The following is a 21,906-nucleotide window of genomic DNA, read 5'->3' as shown; positions in this document are numbered from 1 at the left end:
GAATTAAAAAAAAAAAAACGCTTCCGTATTTCATTGTTTGCTTTCAACCATCACTACTACTTCTGGTAAATCCGATGAATATGTGTTAAAATTCTATAAGACCATTTTTTGTCTTTTTTCCATACCCAAAAGTACTAAGAAACGGGCCCATAGTGTCCTTATACAATGAAACCTTTAGGTGTTTCAGTCATTATAGCTAAAACTCGACTCTTTTTTGCTTGTCCAGCGACTAAACTTCTAAACTAAAGTTCATTACACCAAACGAGTGCGTACAATCTTGAACAGAGGTCTTTAAATAGTTGGATTGTTTTAACTCTCCCTTCCCCCTCCACCAACGTTTGCGATTTTCAAAGGGTTCACTTGTGCAAACGCGCTACGGGTTTTTATAATGATCCAAGGGCAAGGAATGCAAACCCGAAAAAATATATCAGTGCTCCAACAATTAGTGATCACCTTATTGTTAGCCTTGAATCAATCCCTAACTGAAGCACCAGTTGTGAGCAATGAGACGCGTCTGTGGTTGCAAGCCTTCTCGTTAACTAGAGGTACTGGGTGATTCTTTGTCACAACTGGAAATGGTAAGCGGGTTGGATTTTTTTAAATCGGTTGATCGAAGGGTAAGTAAGTAAGTTTATTTTGCCACACCACAAATACAATGTAAACAAAAAAAAAAAAAATAGAAAAAGATAGATGTAACAAAGGCGAGGAGACCTAAAGGAAACTATGAAGCTTATATTAATTAGGTCTCCTCAGTTATTATTTTACAAGATGAAATCAAAAAAGAAGATAAGAACACGACGACGGATACAATTACAATTTCATACAATTACAATGTCAAACGGAAGGATACATTACGAAAAGAAAAGCTACAAGAAAATGAAAACTACTAATAGACTAAAGGTCAGTGGTTCGAGGCTAAGCTTATCTCTATATTGTCACGTAGTTTCGTCAGAGAGTAGCCTTAACACCGCATATATTGTCTCACTATCTTGCTTAGTATATAAGTGAGTACCGGCAAAAGACTGTCTGGGTTAGTCAAGTGATGGACGCATTACTACTCAGGGGGGAGGGGATGCAGGGAGGCTGGAGTAGTACTCCTAGTTGTTTCATACTAAGGTGATCAGGTTAATCTCCGACCCGCTGCGTGGGCCACTTAAGCCTGAAGTGCGACTTTACCTTCATCCCATGCGGTAATCATCAGAAGTATGTGTCAGTTTGTTTGTTTTTTTTAAATTGTTTATTTTCTTGTTAGTTTCCAGTTGTTCATGGCGGTATGATTCGAAAGCTTTCCTGTTTTCATTGGTAAACAAGCCAGGATGGGCGCCGGTGAAACTGACTCAAACAGGACAATATAGTCATAACAGGGAATCCACATACAGCTGCTCCTCTTATGGACCTACTTTCGGGGGTGGATTTGATATTTACGTATCTGACTACGCCTCATCAAATAGAAATTCACACACTAGCGGCCTTGGTTACACCTACGCCGCACCCAGTGGGTACAGCTATGGCAGCACCTTCGCACAAACATTCCTGGCGGGAGGAAGTAACTATTACTTCCAACCGGATGAAATAGAAACTTTCTACGAAACAACTTAAAAAATACCAACCAGCGTTGAGCTTTAAACCCCAGCTTAGAGTCTTTAACATCACAAATATGAATTATTATGTTTCTATACTGAAAGGCCGTAAGATGAGACACAACAATCCTTTTTCTAGAACTCAAGTAGCAGAATGATATGTCATAACGCGAACATTTCATTACATAATTTCATAGCATTAACTATTCCTATTCTGTGTAGTACTGACCATTAGTGCGCATAAACATATTTTAAAAGAGGATTTGTTTTGTGGATAGGCCTTACTTGCGTTATTTTAGTTTTTTTGTTTTAACTTTGATTTGATGTTCTTTTTAATCGGAGGGAGGGGGGGCAGCTTTGTGATTGTTTGTTAATCTCGAGTTATCTACAGTCGACTCCCGATAACTCGAACCCTCGCTAACTCGAACCTCGCGCTAACTCGAACCAATTTTCCTTTCCTTTCAGGTCATTTTCTATATAATTTTACCCTCGATAACTCGAACTCCCGATAACTCGAGCCTTTTTCAATTTCCCTTGAAGGTTCGAGTTATCGGGAGTCGACTGTATCATCGATTTCTAGCCTCCCTCCCCCTACTGATTTTAAAAGGGACTTTTGTCACGTTGTAGTGTGACAAGTCTTGAGTTAGCTCCTTACCTGGTTTAAGAAAATGATGATAATCAAGGAATCTTCAACTGAAGACAGGGGATGCACTTGAAAACAAAACGGTACAGAAATATTCAAAGCACTGTTCTTAGTAAGGCAATAAGGTAACACGTAAAGGTATTACGGGACTGCAAAGAAACTCTAGAATTGCACGGAGCGGCAAATGTTTTGTTAGATAAGTACAGTCGACTCCCGATAACTCGAACCCTCGCTAACTCGAACCTCGCGCTAACTCGAACCAATTTTCCTTTCCTTTCAGGTCATTTTCTATATAATTTTACCCTCGATAACTCGAACTCCCGATAACTCGAGCCTTTTTCAATTTCCCTTGAAGGTTCGAGTTATCGGGAGTCGACTGTATTTCAAACTTTGTTCAGACACGTGTCAGACGTGTTTGGTCTTACAATGAACTTGAAGCAATAGCTATTACACTGCGCCTGCCTTTCTCACACACTCGATGGAGTTAATTTCTGACGATAACTTGTTTGCACAATGTATCTCAAGCCTCACACTAAATTAAGTCTAAATTATAAGAGCAGCTTTCCAGCCGAGAGATGAACAGCTTTTCCTCAACCAAATAACTCAGGCCTTTTTCAAGTGTATTCCTTGGGCTAACGTAATAGTTAAAGTTAATTTGTGCAATCTTACAGTATTATCGTAGCTGATCTCCAACAATAGATTTTCTCTTCACACTAAGTGAAAACGATTATTAAAAGTTCCATCGACATTGCAGGTTACAGGCTCCTAAAAGATAACTTCACTTGTTAACATTGAGGTACAATGACAGATTATATTAAGGAGCCCCGCAAAAGGTGTTCTAACTGTTACTTTTATTCAAAGTTAATTGTGCAAAAAGCCATATATCCACGTATTTTAGACAGGGCTGTTGGATTCAGACTCCGCGATTTCCTGCAGGAGTCTTTCTGGCGCCAGGAATCCCGTTTAAATGGTCTGGCAGTCACAGGAATATTACTGATGATCGGTTCACGATCAATGAATAGCTTTCTTTCTGGCGATCAGTAGTAGTTGAGTGTGAACACTCCCAAAAACTTTAAAACAGTACCATGATGCAATGGAAGGGAATCATAGCATTCTTTTTATGATTTGAAGTCGTTGATTGAGGTCCATCTGGAATCCATTTGTTTTAGATATATGGATCAAATCGTAAAAGTCTCTTAGTGATCCTTTCTTGGAAAGAAGTAATTGCCTTTAGTAAGGCGATAAGGCAAGGGATATGGAGTAGACTCTTAAAGGACAAAGTCAGCATTTAAGATCATGAATCACTTGAATGTCGACCATAAGATTCAACATTAGTTTACATTTGAAAGAACTTTATCTTATAACCATTGGGCAACATGATTTATGATTGCAATTCAATGTCCAGTTTTGTTAATTTGATTCTCTTCTATCATGGCATCAGTACAATTCTGTTGATTAAAGAAAACTGATTTCAGAAAATGATCTTTAAATGACTTTACAATAAACTCACTGGTACAGCCAGGCAAATTTAAAATTTTGATTGGGTGCAGATTCTCCCTACCGAAAAGAACTTAATCAACTAGTATAAAACAATTCATCAGGGTTTAATGAATTTTGCTTGAAAGTTATCTGAATTAAGTTCAGTTGTGGTGTACCAATTTTAAAACTTTTGAACCTGTAATCATGTAGTGACGTACAATTGTATAAGGTATTCGCAGAGAAGAAGTTTCGAATTTAATTTTTGAGTAAAGTTTTCATTGAAGTAATTGAAAATATAGCTAATTTTTTTGTTAGCCACTGAAAAGCAACGGGATAATTAAGTCATATTTCAAGTACATATAATAATTATCATAATCAAAATCATTGATCATTTTCATTTGGTGTTGGGTGTTTAATGAACTTCACATATATTATTAAACGCGACATTGTAAACGTGTGAAGTTATAAAATAAAGATAAGAGTTGCCTCTACAATGTTTCTAAGCTTTATATGCGTATTTGTCGTCAGTCCAAAATGAAATTCAGTGAAGTGATCCACAAAACTAATGTACTAATTATGAGTCATGGGCTGAACTATCCTTCCGTTATTTTACTTCTATATCACAACAGGGAGAGCCGTTAAACTACTCCACCCCTGTAGTTTGACACCTCAACAGACTTCTCGCCTCACCCCCACCACCCTCTCTAGTTTGACATTTCGACAGACTTCTCGTCTCACCCCCCCCCCCCCCCTCTTCCTCTCCATCATTCCCTCCCTCTTCTCTCTCTTATCCAAGTGAAGAATGCAAGGACGTTAAAGACTAGACTGTTTACAGTCCCCTATTTTTCCGTGTGATCGTCGAGATCGAGCGCGTTTTACCGTTAATGGCGGCCAGCTTGACTTTCAGTCGTACCGAGTCTAACCTGGGGAAGAGTATCAAGCCTACTTAGGGGGCAGGGGACAATTTGGGAGGAGCTATAATCCCCGACGTCCGCCCCCTCCGTACATAGGATAGGATAGGATAGGATAGGATAGGATAGGATAACTTTATTTATACACGGTTTTTCCATCAGCTACTTAGATTATCATTATCAACTAACTATCTATCTACCTAACTAGGATTTTAAAAGTTAAAAAATAACCAAAGCTAAACAATAAATGCTGCTTTTCTTGGAGGCCGTGTTTAAAAATCTTACTTAAAACTGTAGATGTGACGTCTCAATTTAGTCTTAAAATCATTTAAGGAAGTTGCTTGCCGTAATTCTATTGGCAAACTGTTCCACAACTGAGCTCCACTGTATGAGAAACTTTTCTTTAAATAATCTGTGCGCGGTTGTGGAAGAGTTAGCGTGTTTTCAGTATTCCTTAAATGATAATTCAAATTATCGCGAAAAACAAAGCTTGATCTTAAATATTCTGGTGTCACCCCATTTAGAGTTTTATACATCATAATTGATTTTTTATCCAATCTTTGATGACAGAGTTTTCGCCACCCTAGTGCCCGGAACAAATCATCCAAGTTACTATCATATCCAGCGGACATCAAAATGCGGGCTGCGCGATTTTGAGGCTTTTGAAGCTTATCAGAAAGGCCTTTGTTACAATTTCCCCACACCTCATTACAATAATCAAAGTGAGGTTGAACAAGGCTATGATAAACATTGATTAAAATATTAAATGGCATTAGATGTCTTATGCGCTTAATTGCACCAATGGCGGAAGGAATGTTTTTAGAGATATTTTCAATATGACATTCCCAATTTAAAGTTTGGTCGATGTAGACCCCAAGAGATTTGGCTGATGCTACCTGTTCCACAGCCATGTCATTTATAGTTAGAGAGGGTCTCTCAGAAATATTCGATAACTTCTGCCTAGATGCAATTAGCATAAACTCCGTTTTTGTTAGATTTAAAGTAAGCTTGTTGGCTGATAACCAAGTGTAGACTTTGCTTAGATCATAATTAAGACAATTATTTAAATGGTTAACGTCAGTACTAGCAAACGTCAAACTGGTATCGTCAGCGTACATTCTAGTCTGTGAAAATTGCAAGCAATTCGGAAAGTCATTGATATATAACAAAAATAGAAGAGGTCCTAGAATTGTTCCTTGTGGAACACCACATGACAATAATTTCGGGGTTGACTTACAACAATTTATATCACAGATTTGAGTTCGATTATCTAAGTAAGAAGCAAACCATTTAAGACTAGTCCGTCGTATTCCGTAATATTGTAATTTACGTAATAAAATTTCGTGATCAACTGTATCAAAGGCCTTTTTAAGGTCTAAAAAGACAACAGCGTTGACAAAACCACGATCAATGTTCAAAGCCCAGCTATCGTTAGCCTCAAGTAGTGCCGTAACCGTGGAGTGTAGAGAGCGGAAACCAGATTGATGACGTGTAAGGAGGCTATTCCTAGTTAGATATTTATATATCTGGTCGTAAATTATGCGTTCAAAAACTTTGGCCACCACTGGAATTACTGATATTGGTCGTTAATTTGTCGGCTCAGTACGCTTCCCGGAGTTTTTATACAGTGGGGTAACTCTAGCAGATTTCCATTCATTAGGGAAGATACCGGTTATCAAGGATTGATTAAATATTACGGTGAGAGATTCAGCGAGTAAGTCAGGGCATTCCCTCAATAATTTCGCAGAAATATTATCTAAACCAGTTGCCTTTGACCGGCAGAGTTTTGATAGGAGTGAGAAATCATGTGTAGATGTTTTTTCAAACATGAAATCTTTATCAGTTTCACTAAGAAACTCTGAGAAGGAGTTATCAACCTCCGTTACATGTCTGCTGAGGTTAGGCCCAATTTCTGTAAAAAAGGAGTTTAACATTTCTGCCGCATCCGTTTGGTTTTCCGATTTTTGCCCATTGTATTCTATCTCATTTATAACGGTTTTATTCGACTTGCGTGAAGTCAGTTCGTTAACAGTTTTCCATGTTTTGCGTTGATCACCAGAGCAATTTCTGAATGCGTTTTTATAGTAATCTTGTTTGGCAGTGTTAATATCCCTATTTACTTGATTCCTCATACTTCGGAATTGGTTCCAAACGGAAGGATCATTTGTTTTAATGGCTTTACGTTTAAGGCGGTCTCTGTAATTCATTCGCTTTTTCAAAATAGTAGTTATCCATGCTGATTTTGAATTACGCGTTCGCTTGGTCTTCATTGGAGCATGTCTATCGCAGACAGTAAGAAATAAATCTTTCCACTTCTTCCACATGTCATTGGGGTCATAAAATATCTTAAGGTCATCCCAAGGTTGCGCAAAAATATCGGCTCGAAAATTAGCACTGTTAAAATGTTTGAACTGCCGATAACTTACCAGGTTAATCCCTTTGGAAGCAGTAGGAATTGAAATCTAAAAATCAAGATGGCCACGCGCTCGACCTCGACGATCACACGGAAAAAAAGGTGACTGTGAACAGTCTAGTTAAAGACGCCCTTTAAATAAAGGCCCGTAGCAAGGCTAAAACAACTGGGGGGCCAACCAAATTGGTTGAACAAAACAACCGCCCCCACCCCCCTCCCCTTCCCGTCACTCAAAACACAGACCTACTGAGGGAGTTTACGATGCAACGAGAACATAAAAAAGCAGTAGATTTAATAAGCAAAACAATAACTGTGCACTTGCATCACAATTTTTGGTACATTTTTTTGCCGTTTCTTTTACGCGGACTACCACGTGAAATTTCCTAATTTCACGTTTCAAGGAGGACGTAAATAAACTACGACAAACTTTTCTTTCTATTTTTACATTTGGAATTGAGCAGTAAGAATCCGACTGTAGGAGAATTTCTTTTTCTATGGCTCCTGAGAGGACATACTTGTGCGACTTTCGACAACGCGCGAACACTAAGGTTGCGTTCGATTGACCGTCTTCCGGAATAAGAACTGAAGCGGAATGGCCGTTAGATTTCTCTTTGAGGTAATGTTAAAGATGCCACATTTTTTTTAAATACGATTCACCACCATTTCCATATAGTACTGGTGGCCATGTTGCAGGCATGTATAACAAGAACCATGATTTAAAGCATCAAACTAATTTTTAGCACCTTTTTCTATACTGGTACGCCAAAGAGAGTAGAAAGGGCTCTACAAACTTATCTGCTTGGTGTTTGTCACATTGAGCTAATATTCAATCTTAACTGTACTCTAGCTTGAATCAGGGGGTTCCTATTTGAAGATCGTAATAGAGAACGTTTATTTATATGATTGACCTTATATGTGTTGCATGTTCCTTCTTCTCGTGCAGCCGAGCACTATGTTTTTCCACATGGTAGGAGGAGTGCTGTTTCAAAATATTGAAAACACTGTTTGGCAGTTTGAGATCAAGCTCTGAACTGCACACATCTTTATCATGAGCCTTTGGCTCGGGAGATTGTGCAAGCACTCCTCATGTTATTTAAATTAAATAAATTTGTTTCTATGGTGACCAGATTACCTTATCAACTCTGTTGATAAAAACAAACATTTGAGATGAGTGTGCCAGTACCTTAGCTATTGTGATGTCCACATTGTCTTTATGATACTCAGCTAATGCCTTCCAGGTGGGTGCAGCTTACGGCAATGGCTAGACCTCTCAAAGGAAGAAAAGAGGGGGTTAATATGCAGTGCTGATGATTTGGGACAAAAAAGCTTTAAAAAGTGGACACAGGATTTCTCTAGCCAATGAGCTACTTACCGTGGGGCATTTCCACATGTTTGTCAAAGTTCTCTGACGTCAGTGTGTATAGGCCATTTTCTGGTTCAGTCGTTTCTGCTAAATCTTCCCCTTTTACCTGTAAATTTTAATAACATATAGCTGTCACGTGTGATTAGCTAGCTACATTGGTTCAGTGCATTTTCTATACGTTCCCCCAGCTTTGGAATGCCCTTCCACTGGAGCTAAGGATGTGCGATTCCATAGGTAGTTTTAAGAAAGGCCCGAAAACGATTCTTTCTAGAAGGCTTATTGTTGAGATTAATTAGGAAAAGTTTTATTTATTTTAGTTATACAGTCGAAGCTCTCGTAAGCGGACACCCTCGGAACGCGAAAAAAGTGTCCGTAACTTGAGCTGGCCTCTTACGAGAATGGTTCTGGTAAGAGGCCACTAGAGGTGTAGGGGATAAATGGCCGCTTACGGGAGCTTGTCCAGCTAACAATAAATACAGTACCGTATTGATTCGGAATATGTTTCCTGTGGAAAATAAAAGGTAGTTTTTGATCTTTAAGATATGTAAAAATACTACTCCTCTTTATCGAATTTCTAATACCTCGAACATTTAGGGAGATGATTTTACATATTTGTTTGTTAGACATCACATCCAATACAAAATAGGCTTTAATAAATACACTCAAAAATATGACGAAAAAATAAATAAATAAAACGAAAATTTAGAACACAGAACACTTAAGTCCGAATTGGGTACTAACCTTCGTAAATGCTCCCACCCATATTTCCCTCCTCTCTGAGTTAATCAACAAGCTAATAAGATTATTTGTAAGGATTATAGTAACGGTAAATTTGCCTCTGTCAATTCAAACATTGTTTTGTCGACTAAAACAATAAGTCCAGCTCACAGGTTGTCGAAATCATAGTCGCTGAAGATTCGAACAGGATCGTCACTCGGCGATGTTTTAACGAAGATTTTGTCATTGATTGTCCAAAAACTCGTCAAAAGCCCATCTTTTTTCATTTCGCTTGCTCTCGATACAAGTCCTCGTCTATAATTCGTCAGGTTTTCATTGAGAAAGATTCGAGGTTTTTCAGCCCTCACTGCGCATGCGTTGGAATAACCGGGAAACACATCCGACACTTAAAACATTCCTTAACTTAACTCTTTCCTTAAATAAACCCGTTTTAACCTTGTGGCTAATAAATTTGACAATAACTGGACTCGAATTATTGCCACGTCGTTTGAATTTGTGTGTTATCTCAATATCAGTCGGATTAACATTAACATTTAACGCGGTTGCCAATTTTAATACTTCCTCTTCCGTCGTTGAATAGCAATCTTCTGGTATCCCATGAATTTCTAGGCTATTTTTCCTGGTATACTGCTCTAAATCATCGAGCGCCGTGTACATATTGTCCGTCTCTTCCACTTGCTTCTGGAGTTTATCTTTAGCTTGTTGAAGTTCGGTCTTCAGAGTTTCATTAGTTTTTGACACCTTTTCCAATGATGTTTTTAAAACGCTGACTTCTCTTTCTTTCGACTGAAGGGACAATTTTAAATGTTTTAGGTCCTCTCTCAAAGTTGAGTTCTCTTTTAAGATGCTTGTGACCACTTTTGAAGGTCCGCTAACATGTTACGTATTTCATAAAGCGTTGGTTGGTCCTCCGAAGCTGCATGATCAGATTCTTTACGGTCCGCCATGTTATCGCTATCATCTTCGTAAGCGTTTGGTTTGTTATTTGGCCGTTTAGCGACGTTCGCCTCTTCCTCTGTCTAACCGCGGTCTCCACGTTTGTTTTCCTTGCGAGTCATAGGACCATTAACCAAAGATTTTTCACCGAAAGAGAGGAGGCAAGACGCTGCTCAAAATTCACGTCCGTTCCACCCGAGCTCCACGCATGACTCCTTGTATCGGTCATAAGACACTGCCATCAGATGAAGGACTGTGTGAATGTAGAAGTACCTTTGAAAGAATGGATTAAAATAGCACATTGTGTTGCTGTACAGCCATCTTTCTTGTGCTATGCTGTAAATGCGGAATGAGTTGACGAGGATTAAAAAAAGCAAGTCTGACACTGCGAGGCTGGCGAGGAGAATGATGAGAGATGATTGTTACTATTACTAGTAAATTACCAGGAAGGCCGATGGCGTCGAAAAGTGCGAGAAATGTTGCCGTCACTTGAGGAATTGCCATGTTAGAACTTGAACCGCTTGGGGAAGACACCATGCATAGTAGAGGAAGATGTGGCCTTCCTTAAGTGTTTTAGCCAATATTTGCATCTTGATTAATAATTAACCATTTTATTCCATTGTTAAGGGCAAAAAAGTTTAATTTGAGGGGAAGTTTGTTTATAAACGTTGCGTACTTTTGTTCAAATTTATAATGATTTAAATTGCACATTAATTTTACGTTTTCTCCAAAGAGATATGTCTCGCCGATATTAATTGATTTGCATCGCACTTTCTGTAAACAGGTCGGAACGCAACAGTTTCTTTTATTGAATAATCCACCTGTTTAATTAAGATAAGAAACGCACGCTGAATTTTACCTTCAAATAGCGGGGATTTGCCGAGAGAAAATGGTTAAGTGGATATGGGCCGATGTCATGGGCTTGTGCGGTTTTTTTGATCAAGAAATTGCATATACACAAGGCGTCTCACGATAACTCGAACCATCCCTAACTCGAACTTCGCGCTAACTCGAACCAATTTCCCTTTAACTTTCAGGTCATTTTCTATACAATTTAGCCCTTGATAACTCGAACCTTTGTCAACTTCCCTTGAAGGTTCGAGTTATTGGGAGTCGACTGTATATCGAAACTGATATTTGCCAATAAATGAATTAGTTCTAGACAACCGGTTAAATGAAATCATGTGAAATTCTCAAACAAACAAGGAGTTCTTATCATTGTTATCGTATGATACAAATGAAGAACTTGAAAACGTCGACGGCCCGACCGTTTCCTGTTGGTCTGCATTTTCACCCTTAAAATGTTTTGCCGCTTGGTAGAAAAGAAAACGATTAAATGAAAACTCAATAATTTTTGTGTCCAAATTCTGTTCACATTGCAAGTTCATACAAGTTTGCAGCAATCTCAAAATGAACAAGAAAATAAGTTGTAGTCTTTGATTTGTCTTAGGTTTGTAAGAGTGGATTTCTTCCTTCTGTTCTTCGCTTTAAGTACTTTTCTTTACTCAGACTACCAAGATAGTTAGTTCATACTTCGCTTACCTCACCTATTCGAAGCTGATTCACAGCAAATTTTTCTGACAAACTTAGTTGCTACAAAAATGTTGTCGGCGAACAAGAATGAAGAAAATTATCAAATAAATGATTGATACACTCCTAAACTCTAAAATAAAATGATGCAAGAAATGTAAAGGATTGCCCTTTGATTAAATCGTGATTTAATAAGAAACCTCGTCATGTTCTAGGGAAAGTGGTCCAATATCGACTGTAAATCCACCATTCTTAAAACTAGGGGAAATTGCATTAAATCAGCACAGTAATCTTACCGAGATAACAAGTGATGTTACTTTAAGAACTGACTGGCCCAAGAGCCAAAACGAGTGCAGATTTAATTGTTATTGGTAACCTGATTCGTTTTTCAGACGACTGATCAGTCTTTTACATCGCATCGAGTAAACTGGACCTTAGCTCAGTGCTGTTCCATCTCTTTAATGGGAGAAAAGACTAGGATTTGATCGCAAGCTTTCATGAAAACGCCCATACTGGAGTTAGGTGGTGAATGACGCTGTGAGAGTTGAAGTTGAGGCTTCTGTACCGTGGTTAGCGTTGCATCTCAATGTATCATGCCAGTTACTCTGTTCTCCGTATCGCTTGGATTTGTTTGAGGTGTAATCCGCCGGCGTACCAACAAATTTTTTACCGCCCTTCGGAAGTCTCTTTTGCGGATGAAATAGATGATCGGTTTACATTCTGAACTGAACGTCAAGATACAATATGTGACCAGTACTGCCTCGGATGGAACATAAATGCTTTTGAACAACCATAGACAAAGGTTCATGATCCAGGTAGGGAGAAAGCACAACACAAACGCGGCGATGATAATGGTGACATCCAAAGCTGCTTTACTTTCCGTAAGTCTTCGTCTTGAATTATCTTGTTGATGGCTTTCACACGCACCAAGGCTCCCAATTTGGATGGCTATGGCGTTTGCTTGACGTTTGGCCGTCTTGTAGACCATCCAGTTCAAGAGTGCGATCACCAGAAATGGAGCAAGAAAGATTGCGAGGGCGAGTGTTATTTTCCATCCACTTGGACCTCCCTGTGACGTCCTCCCTTGTTGTTGGCAGAAAAACACCTCTGGATTGTAAACGTACTCTCCCCATTTAAGGAATGGACCAATGGAAATCCAATCGGGATGAGCCAGACGAGAACTATGACAGCAACTCTGCAATTAGCGACCGTGCCATTATACGTCAAACTGAAGGCGATTTAACGATGGAGTCATATCGGTCATAAGACACTGCCATCAGAGTGAAGGACTTGTACTGTGTTAAAAGGCCCATTGTCACTTACCGGACGTGATCTTCCATGTATTGAAACGCGAACACCAATCCGGCAACAGATAAAATAATGCATTACCAAGAAGTGATCGCGAAAAATCCTAAAATTTTGCATTAGCAGCGTTGAAACTTAATTGACGTGAAGCATTGTTCACTAAAATAAATACAGATTTCGGATTGCCAAATACTCGATGACAGTCTTGCAACCATACACTGTCTAGGACGGGTCTAGGACAGACTCGCTTGAAATTATATACCCTGTTCAGGGCAGAGGGGCCAAAAACCATACCCTATCCAGCGGCACGTCCTAGTATAGTCCATGGGAAGCGGCCGTTTTTTTAAGGGCGAAAAGTCTAATACGATTTTTTAAGAGCCTGACAGGGGTCCTGACTGGCAGGAAAAGCAAACGAGACATTTTTTACCCAGCTAGAACCAGTGTGTTATTAAATTCTTAGCAAGCTAGATATTTAAAGACGTTCCAGCCAGTTAACCGTCTAATGTATTCGGCTTCCAGCCAGCTCTATTCCAGCCTGCAGAGCGGATTTATGTCGAGCAAACCCAACAGTTACTCCTGACACTACTGCAAAGGGCTTATTTATTTGTGCCAATATTTCAACTAGTACCACTTGGGCCAGAGTTACAATGAGAAAAACTAACGGCTCTTAAAAGTTTAAATTTGAACGTAAACAAAAATGGTGAACGGTAGACTAGCGTACATATTTCTATAAATATAGCCTTTATAACGGTGCAAAAACGGCTCAAACGAGGAATGATATGAAGAACTATAACTGAATTTCACACAAAAATAACGAAACAAATTAAAAACAGCTCAAATTCCTGAACCTTTCCGTAAGTAGCTACCAGGCCTCGGTTTTTCAAAGAGCAGATAACTCTATCCAGTGGATAAATCGCTATCGAGCGGGTAAAATGTACTCCAACCAATAAACTTTTATCCGCTGGATAGCGATTTATCCACTGGATAAAGTTATCCACCCTTTGAACAACTGAGGCCAGGAGGATTACATTGGCTCCTGGTAGCTATATAACTTCTATAGCTATAGGAGAACTGACCCCACCCCTCCCCGCTCTTTTTGTCCGGATCTGTCGTCTGTGGAACGATTTACCGCTTAGTTTAAGAGAATCAAATACCTTGTCAATTTTCCGTAAGAGTTTGATGAACTTTTATTGTGATAAGTTTAAAGTTGATTTTTTTAACTTTACATTGTATTTTACCTGATTGATCCATTTGTGTAACTTATAAGATAATTTTATTACTTAATTAATTCTATAGATTCCGTTTTGTCCATGATGTAATAACAGGTGGCTTTGTCTGGTATTCTGTTTTAAGTCTACCTCAGATTGAAAGGTTGATTTGATTTGATTGTAAATCTAAAACATGATTAAATTAAATGAAATGTACACCGAGGACAAAGGACAATCAATCAATCAGGCCCCAGTTGTTCAAAGGCCGGATAACTTTATCCAGTGGATAAGTCACTATCCGACAGTTTCAATCTGTGCAAAGATTTCAGTATTTCATCGTGTACAAGCGAATATGCACACTCTAAGCACAGTCTAGTTTAGGAGTGAACGAAAACCTTGGACAACGTTTAACGTGAAGCATATTTTAGACCCCGAATAGTGCCTTATCCAGCGGATAAAGTTATCCGGCCTTTGAACAACTGCAATCAATCGATCAATCAAAATTGATAAAATGTTTCCAACTACTTATGAATTAAATTCAGATAAAAAAGAGCAGTCAAAGTCAAAAATTAGAATGTCACAATGCCCCTCTCCTCCCCCCTCCACCTAAGATGAACAACTTTCTTCGATCCAGTCTTTTGGCGGTGTCGGTTCGGCGACGAGTAGTCCTGGGAACCAAAAGTATAAAACTGCTGACCAGGGATCTGATCGCGGGAAAAACAACTGTAGTTGGAGGAACAGTTGTTGCATTTTCGCGCAAAATTTCAACAGATCAGAACTTTTTGCGATGGAAAAATTCACTTCTGTTCGTTGTTGCTTCAATGACTGTCAGCTTCCGCTGATTTCGAGGTGCGATGGCAGAGTAGAGGTTCGAGCTGCGATTCCAAAGGGTGGCTTTTCCAAATCACAAAAGTGGAAAGTAAAATGGAAAAGCAACGGGGACGCTGTATTTCATCGCGACTGCTGGGACAAATTGGTTAAAACTTCCCGGCTGAGGAATAAGAAGCGACCTCCGTTTGTGTTGAGCGATGTCGAAAAGACTTTGGTGAAAGAAGCGCTCAAAACTGCCGAATTCTACGATTCGTTTGATTCTGTGCACAGTGAAGCTTCCAGAATTGCTGATCTCATCAAGAACGCCGAAAACTGTGTCGCATTTACTGGTGCTGGGATATCTACTTCTGCTGGCATCGGAGATTATCGAGGAAAAGCCGGCAAGTGGACTGAAGAAGATCGGTAAAAATGTGTTGATGATTTAGTTTCTGAAAATTGCTTCTTGTCTAATTCTCGCCAACAGGGCGGGGTGGGGAGGGGGTAGGGAATCGCTAAGGCCACCCCCCCCTCCCCCCGGGGAATTTGAACCGGATATATCCTGTTTTGGTCTAGCTGAAGCGTGCATGGGTTTTTCCTGGTTTTTGGGAGTTGAGGAGTTTTTCAATTATAGGATTTCGACTTTGTGAGCAAGTGGCTCACTCAGTAACCGCTTTAAAATAGATTTTGAAGGTGTCATTAACATATAGTTTGCAAAACATGAATAGTGATTAATCGAAGCTAAAAATTTGTCCTCGATGGACAAATTTTTAGAAGAGAAGTCTTGGAGCACTTGAGGGTGGCCGGAATTTGGACATCTTTTTTCAAGGTGTGGTTGGGAGTGGGGGGGGGGGGGGGGGGTATTTCGGGGTGTTTAAGTTTCAAATTGATCATGGAAAAATAACCCTTTGGTTCAGTCCTTTAAGTGAATCCAGCAGTACGGTCTAATTGGGGTTTGCAAGACTTCAGCAACAGTATCAGCTGGTCTATACTAGGGTGAGAAAGGAATGATTAATATACTGTTTTTTCTTGCAGAGAATCTGTCAACAATGATACACCACTGCTACATCAGGGAACCGATATAAATGGTGGTCCAAAACAAAAGAAAGCTAAAATTGAAGGTGATGTTATTATGCCAGTTTCAAATGATGGCATTGATGATAATGATATTGATTATGGTGGTGTTCCTTATGAAAAGCTGCGACCTACATACACACATGAAGCTCTTTGCAAGCTTATTGAGATGGGATTGTTGAAGCACATCATTAGTCAAAATGGGGACGGTCTCCACGGACTCTCTGGTATTCCAGCCGAGAACCTTTCCGAGTTACATGGTAATGTCTTTATTGAGAAGTGCGAAAAGTGTGGAACTCGCTTTGAGAGGCCATTTTATGTGCTTGACGATCACGCAAGTTTGTACTATGAAGAACTTGATGACTTTGGCTCTACAACATTGAAGAAGCCAAGACATGCTAAGCAATGTGAGTTATGTGGCCTGTGTCACAGAACAGGCCGGAAGTGTACCAAGAAAAAGGTAAATGGAATAAGTTGTGTAATGTGAGGGTGTTCCTCTTGTAGCATGACTTTTTAAGGATTTCAGTGTCACTGGATCCATTAGTCTCCTTCGCAGCCGTTTTTGGGATCCAAAAAATGGCTGCGAAGGAGACTATGGATCCACATACATGTAGGCCTTTTTCATAAATGGCAGCTGATGTATTGTTCTTTTCAATCTGGTACCTCTACTAACCTCATTTGAGAGTAAAAATTCTATTGGATTTTGCACATGCTTTTATGTTTGGGAAATATTTAAACAAATGTTTTTCCTCTAGGCTTAATTATTGTTTTGAGAAAAAAAGGGGTCCCATGTTCAAGGTTACTTCCCTTAATCTACCACTGGCTATTACACTCACGCCCTATCAGCATTCATTTATTAATGCACCTAACATTCTCACCTACACAATCGTAGGGATGTAAAGGACAGCTCATTGACACCATCATCAATTTCCGTGACAACCTTGAGGAAGAGATTTTCAACAGTGCTCAGGAGCATGCCGAGAGGTGTGATCTAATGCTGTGCTTGGGTACAACCATGACTGTCAGTCCAGCCAATGAGCTGGTTGAGATGGGATGGCAGCCTCTGCGGATTGTCGTGTGCAATAGGTGAGCGAACCAACTCTGTAGATTTTCAAATTTTAGTGCCGATTCTGAGGAGCCAGAATTTTTGTAACACCACAGGCAATCCAAGCGCATGTTATGAAAAATTCTGTTTGATGTTCACTGAGATTTAATTCAAACATGCCCGTACGAAATCCTATGGCCTTAATTAACCAAAACAGGGCCTTATTAAGGCCTTAGATTACCAGACAAGGCTAAATAGCAACCAAAATGAACCTAACAGCTCAGGGCGTAAATGAGTTAGGTTAAGATTTTGGCTACAAGGTCAACCCTAAAGCCTAAAAAGCAGGGTAACTATTTTTGGTCTTAATTTACGTTCGGTTGTTAAAGCCAAAAAAAGACCTAAAACCAGTTACGTTCTAACTATAAGACTGAAAGTGAATTTATTGAGACAAGAATTAACAGCGGTTTAGACAGAGACAGTTGTCTTGCTATGTTCTGAGCGATAATATGGCCAGAAATTAGCGTGAACGAGTGAGACCGATTTTACGTCGTATGCAGATGAACATGATATTTGTCAGGCTGTGTTATGGCCGAGAATCAGGCGGAGAATGGAACGTGATAGTTTAAAAATTATTTACCTCCTCTGGGTTTGTAGACATTTGCAATGCTCGAAAATGGGCGATAATATGGCTGGCTCTTGTCGTGTTCCAAACATAGACACAAATGCAACGTTCGTGAAGATGATCGATTCGCATGTTTTGAGAGTATAGAGACGGCTATAAATTGTTTTAGCCGAAATACTCGACTCCGCGTGCAGTTATTACCTACACGAAATAAAATAAAAGTTTGGGGGAGAATCACGCACGGCCCGTATAACGAACAATTCAATCAAAGAGATTCCTATCGCGTGATACAGAAACTCGACTTTCCTGATTGGCTGTCGTTTTGAAATTTTACCCCGTTTCGTTTAGCGCCGGGCAGTTCAAGCAGGAAAGCTGTGCATTCAGACGTTTGACCGTTTAGCTCCTTTTTCTTCAAAATAAGATCATCTTTTTTACTTCAGTTGTTGTTTCCGAAGACAATGGATGGAATTTTGTATGCTTGTGTATACTTTCACAGCGATAAAAAGTCAGTCTACTATATAGTCTCGTTATACCCTGTCCAGTGGATGAATTGAAAGAGCTTGGTGGAACTGGCACGTTCAGGAGAAGCAAACAGCATTCCTCGGGATTTATTTATTCTCCATGAGTGTCCCAAACGTAAGTATAATAATAAGATGATTGATATACATTACCTGAATTCCCACGGGATGGAAAAGGATCGATTCACGGCCATAGAAATGTACATGTGTGGTTGTTCCGGTGAAAATGTAACTTGCTGTTTTGAGCGCGCGCATTTAACGGTTAAACTTATTCTAGCCTTCAAACATTATTACGTGCTCGAATTAATGTGTTGATAAAAAGCTGCAAAGGAGACTACAATTATGGCAGCTGTAAATTATTCCTTCGTTTTCTACGTTGTTTTTCAGAATGCGTGATGTGTTTCTGCAAACCAAAAGGACTTTGGACTGCCCTCAACCAAAACAAATAAATTTTAAGAATCAAGTTAGCTATTCAAGGAAAAAGCTTCTGGGACAGCAAGGGAAGCTACAGGAAATAAACGGCACACATTGAGCGACTCTTCCCTTTTTTTACAATATAAATATTTTTGAAGGTAACTGCACAATACCGCTCGCCACTTACAAGGCGTTTCGCGGTTTAGGTAAGCTTATGCGCTCGACGCGACAGTGTGCTAGAACGTGGTAATGTAAATTTGTACTCGGTTTCTCGGTCGTAATTTTTAAATCAAAACGGCACCCAGTAGGCTGAATCGGTTTTTGACATCAAGGCCTTTCGAATAGCCGTCAATTTTGCAGTCGAAGAGTTGCAAACAGAAAACATCACGGGCAGAGTATGACCGCCTAGATCATGAAAGATAAACACTATTTTAGTCATGGCGCAGATTTATAATAAACAAGTTTTTGACGAGAAGTACGATAGCAGTTTATTTGATGTGTACATGCTATTTTATTGTCTGGGGTTGCATTACCTACATTTAATTAGTCAGGCCATAATACGGCCCAACTCCGGTGAGTCAAATTCAGCTTGTTTAGCGAGCCATAATTTCAACCGAACAAGCGATTCAAATGTCACGTCTCGCTCTATTCCCGTTCATTTATCGTTCAATTTTTATCGCTCCTGTCAGGGTGATTATCGTCAGGCTCTGTCTCGCTCATTAGCGTGATTTTTTATGGCCCGAATCTCGCCGCTTTCTCGCCCAGAATTTTCGTACGGGTACTTGTTGGTTTCACGTGCATTGGTCCTAATGACTCCTTGTTTTGTAATATAATTATATTCCTTATGTTTCTGTTGAAAATAATTACAGCGCAATTTGGGCCTAAATTTAGGCCCTGTTTAGTATATCCCTTTTCGATATGGCTTATCTGATCGAAACAGACGCTTGGGAGTTGGGAAGGTAAGGCAATAATTACGGCGTTATTTTGGCACAAATTCTGGCCTAATTCGGGTTCTCGCTAATTAATTTTGTCTTCGTTTGAGGCTCAAATATTTAGGTTTGAGTGAGGTCCTATTTAGTTCCATTTAGGCTCTGTATTTTGAGGCCATATTTTGGCTCGTTTTGGCCTCTTTTTGGCTTTAAAATTAACGTCCGATTTGGTCTCTAGTTACAGCGCAAATTTTGGTACGGGTGTTTGCGATATCAACAAACATTTTGTCGGCCCTCTTTCATCAAGGAACCTGTAGGAAAATGAATGCTTTTTGTTCACCGAGCCTGATCCAAACAGTTAAAGGAGTTTGTACTTGGTGTGAGCCCTTGCCTTTTGGATGGGTTTGCATAAATTAATTCTCTCAAACTCTTTCTCTCATTTTAATTTTGCCTCAGGTCATTGAAGGCCTTCAACCTGCCACACCTGTTACAGCTGAAAAGTGCTTTAAAGACAATACTTTGATTAATTTTAGTTTGCGGTTGACATTGCCTGTTTCAAAGGTTCTGGTATAATTTGGTCAGTCCAACTTGTGACAGCAGCCTGTGTGACTTGTTTCCCACTGACCAACCCACGCCAGTGCAAGAACTGTAGAGCCACAAAAGTTAATGCAAATGGTGGAACTAGAAAACTCTACCCTCCACATTTCTTGGGTAATCATAATGGTCAGCTGAAACAGAGGCCAATCAGCAACTTTTCAAAAAGATGTAAAAAAGACCACTCAAAAACTTTGTTGACGGGTAATGGGTGTTTTCCACATCACTGTTAACCTTTTTTATATGCTCTCCATTGCTGTACATATGATTCTCATGGACAAGATGTGCGAATATCTAAGGTCAAGCCTGCCATCTTTGGTAATAACCCACCACCAACGCAACACAATAACAACACAACTTGATTTTGACCATGAAATAAGTTTATTTCTAAGACCTGAAGAAACAAGGACAGGCTACATGTACATAAAGATAGAGAAATAAACCTCTTAGTTTCTCTATTGGCTTGTCATGCATGCAATCTTTCCTCCCCAACGTGACGAGCCAAGAGCATCTGCGAGGGAGGCTATTAGCCTCTCTGCCACCTCACCCTTGGGGGGGGGGGGGGACTCTCATATGAAAGGGGCGGGGATGCTTGGGCACCTCACCCTATATATATAAAAAAATCGGAAAACAAGGGAGGGTGGGTGTAAAAGAGAAATGACGAAGATGAAAACTATCTAGTTTGTACAAGCTACAAGAGCGTATTGGTAGACTGAAAAACAAAAACCCCAACTGAAAATTAACCTTTGATTGGGGGTGTGCCATGTGGTGGCTGGCAATTATAAAGGGTAACGATCATTTCATTTAATCTTGTGATCTGCGTGTTTGATCAAGCAGTGGTACTGTAAGAGGAAATTAGATGCTGATCACTATTGTGACTTAATCCTTTCATACCCATCATCTGAATGTTAATTCTCCCGAATTAATTCTCACCTGATTGCCCTAGATTTCTTTTTAAGTTAGTTTGCAGAATTTTGTATTACATCAAACTATATCACCAAGTTAATGATTTTTCTCTATTCTCATCACCTGTCTGGTTGACGATGTATTAACAATGTAAGACAAAATTACATATTGATTATACTTTGTACTGATTCATTTGTAAAGGCAAAAGACAGATGTGGACAAACTGTGCATTTCTAAGGATGCAAGAGGACACCAACTTGGATCCAGAGTGTTTGGAGACTGTGATGCTCTCTTTTCAAAAATAATGGAACATTTAATGGGCCATGATGCCTTCAAGGATTGGGAGCAGGGAAGAGGTACCCGCATGATGGGGTATGATGCAAAGAGGACAAAGAACTGAAGGGTATGAAACGAGAATTTAGTGGAAAAAATTTAGGCACTTCAAAAACTCTAACGCACCGATCGTGACCATGGCAATAATTATGCAGATGTTATTTTAAATGATTATGGTACAGTGGAATGTCCTCTTAAGACCACATTGTTATTACGACCACTTTTTTGTGCCCCGAATGAATGAAAAGTCCAGTCATTTCCTAGTTTTACAGCCTCGTTAATCCGATTCCCCCATTATTACCACCACATTTTCACAGCCCGAAGGTGGTTGTACATGTACTGACAAGGTTCCACTGCACTTTCAGATGTATATCAGCATGAAGACAGCATGCAAAAAAAATTAGCAGCAAGTGTTTATATCACATTTAAAGGCTACCAAACTTTCAAGAATATCAATTTAAGAAAGAATGTGTCCTTCTCCCTTCATATTAAAGACATTCTGTACTTATTATAAGTATTTATAATTATCACAAAGTTAAGGTTGTACATAATTATTTT

The 21,906-nt window shown here is 39.5% G+C and overlaps 3 protein-coding genes, 1 long non-coding RNA gene and 1 pseudogene across 7 annotated transcripts in view; 4 read left to right on the top strand and 1 right to left on the bottom strand.

The window, feature by feature from the left end:
* Window positions 1-4,196, top strand: part of LOC146485620 (uncharacterized) — a 120,657-nt gene extending 116,461 nt beyond the window's left edge. Inside the window, exon 18 of the transcript XR_014863387.1 lies at window positions 2,349-4,196. The gene's annotated coding sequence lies outside the window, so the exon portion shown is untranslated. The remainder of the gene's footprint in view (window positions 1-2,348) is intronic.
* Window positions 1-4,196, top strand: part of LOC146485622 (uncharacterized) — a 72,331-nt gene extending 68,135 nt beyond the window's left edge. Inside the window, exon 18 of one of the 2 annotated variants that reach the window (XR_014863391.1) lies at window positions 2,349-4,196. The gene's annotated coding sequence lies outside the window, so the exon portion shown is untranslated. The remainder of the gene's footprint in view (window positions 1-2,348) is intronic. The other variant, XR_014863392.1, reaches the window with a different exon arrangement.
* Window positions 1-4,196, top strand: part of LOC146485621 (uncharacterized) — a 29,764-nt pseudogene extending 25,568 nt beyond the window's left edge. The window contains exon 17 of the transcript XR_014863390.1: window positions 1,260-4,196. The product of XR_014863390.1 is annotated as an uncharacterized LOC146485621 (transcript). The remainder of the gene's footprint in view (window positions 1-1,259) is intronic.
* Window positions 4,197-8,269: 4,073 nt separating this feature from the next.
* Window positions 8,270-9,720, bottom strand: LOC146485619 (uncharacterized). Its single transcript, XR_014863420.1, has 3 exons — window positions 9,686-9,720; window positions 8,399-8,495; window positions 8,270-8,287 (listed from the first exon to the last, which is right to left on the bottom strand). It is a non-coding gene; the product is annotated as an uncharacterized LOC146485619 (long non-coding RNA).
* Window positions 9,721-14,829: 5,109 nt separating this feature from the next.
* On the top strand, window positions 14,830-21,845 carry LOC146485618 (NAD-dependent protein deacetylase Sirt6-like). Of its 2 annotated transcripts, XM_085103474.1 has the most exons (5): window positions 14,830-15,339; window positions 15,949-16,447; window positions 16,880-17,073; window positions 21,217-21,418; window positions 21,714-21,845. In XM_085103474.1, exons 1-4 carry the CDS (start codon window positions 14,894-14,896, stop codon window positions 21,413-21,415), a joined length of 1,338 nt encoding a protein of 445 aa, XP_084959600.1. In that variant the 5' UTR covers window positions 14,830-14,893; the 3' UTR covers window positions 21,416-21,418; window positions 21,714-21,845. The 2 variants fall into 2 exon arrangements, with proteins under 2 accessions (XP_084959600.1, XP_084959599.1); XM_085103473.1 differs by having other exon boundaries at window positions 21,217-21,776.
* The last annotated feature ends 61 nt before the right edge of the window (window positions 21,846-21,906 follow it).

Source organism: Pavona decussata, unplaced genomic scaffold (assembly GCF_977016875.1).
Source record: "Pavona decussata unplaced genomic scaffold, jaPavDecu1.1 SCAFFOLD_26, whole genome shotgun sequence".
Taxonomy (NCBI): domain Eukaryota; kingdom Metazoa; phylum Cnidaria; class Anthozoa; order Scleractinia; family Agariciidae; genus Pavona; species Pavona decussata.
The sequence above is the reverse complement of the archived record's forward strand: the minus strand, read 5'-3'. Positions and strand labels throughout refer to the sequence as shown.

What these genes read in the sequence shown, in the direction of transcription:
- LOC146485618 (XM_085103474.1), top strand. Translation starts at nt 14,894, where the DNA reads ATGGAAAAATTCACTTCTGTTCGTTGTTGCTTCAATGACTGTCAGCTT. An exon ending in AAGTGGACTGAAGAAGATCG is followed by an intron (nt 15,340 to 15,948) that starts GTAAAAATGTGT and finishes TTTTTCTTGCAG; the next exon opens with AGAATCTGTCAACAATGATA. An exon ending in GGAAGTGTACCAAGAAAAAG is followed by an intron (nt 16,448 to 16,879) that starts GTAAATGGAATA and finishes ACACAATCGTAG; the next exon opens with GGATGTAAAGGACAGCTCAT.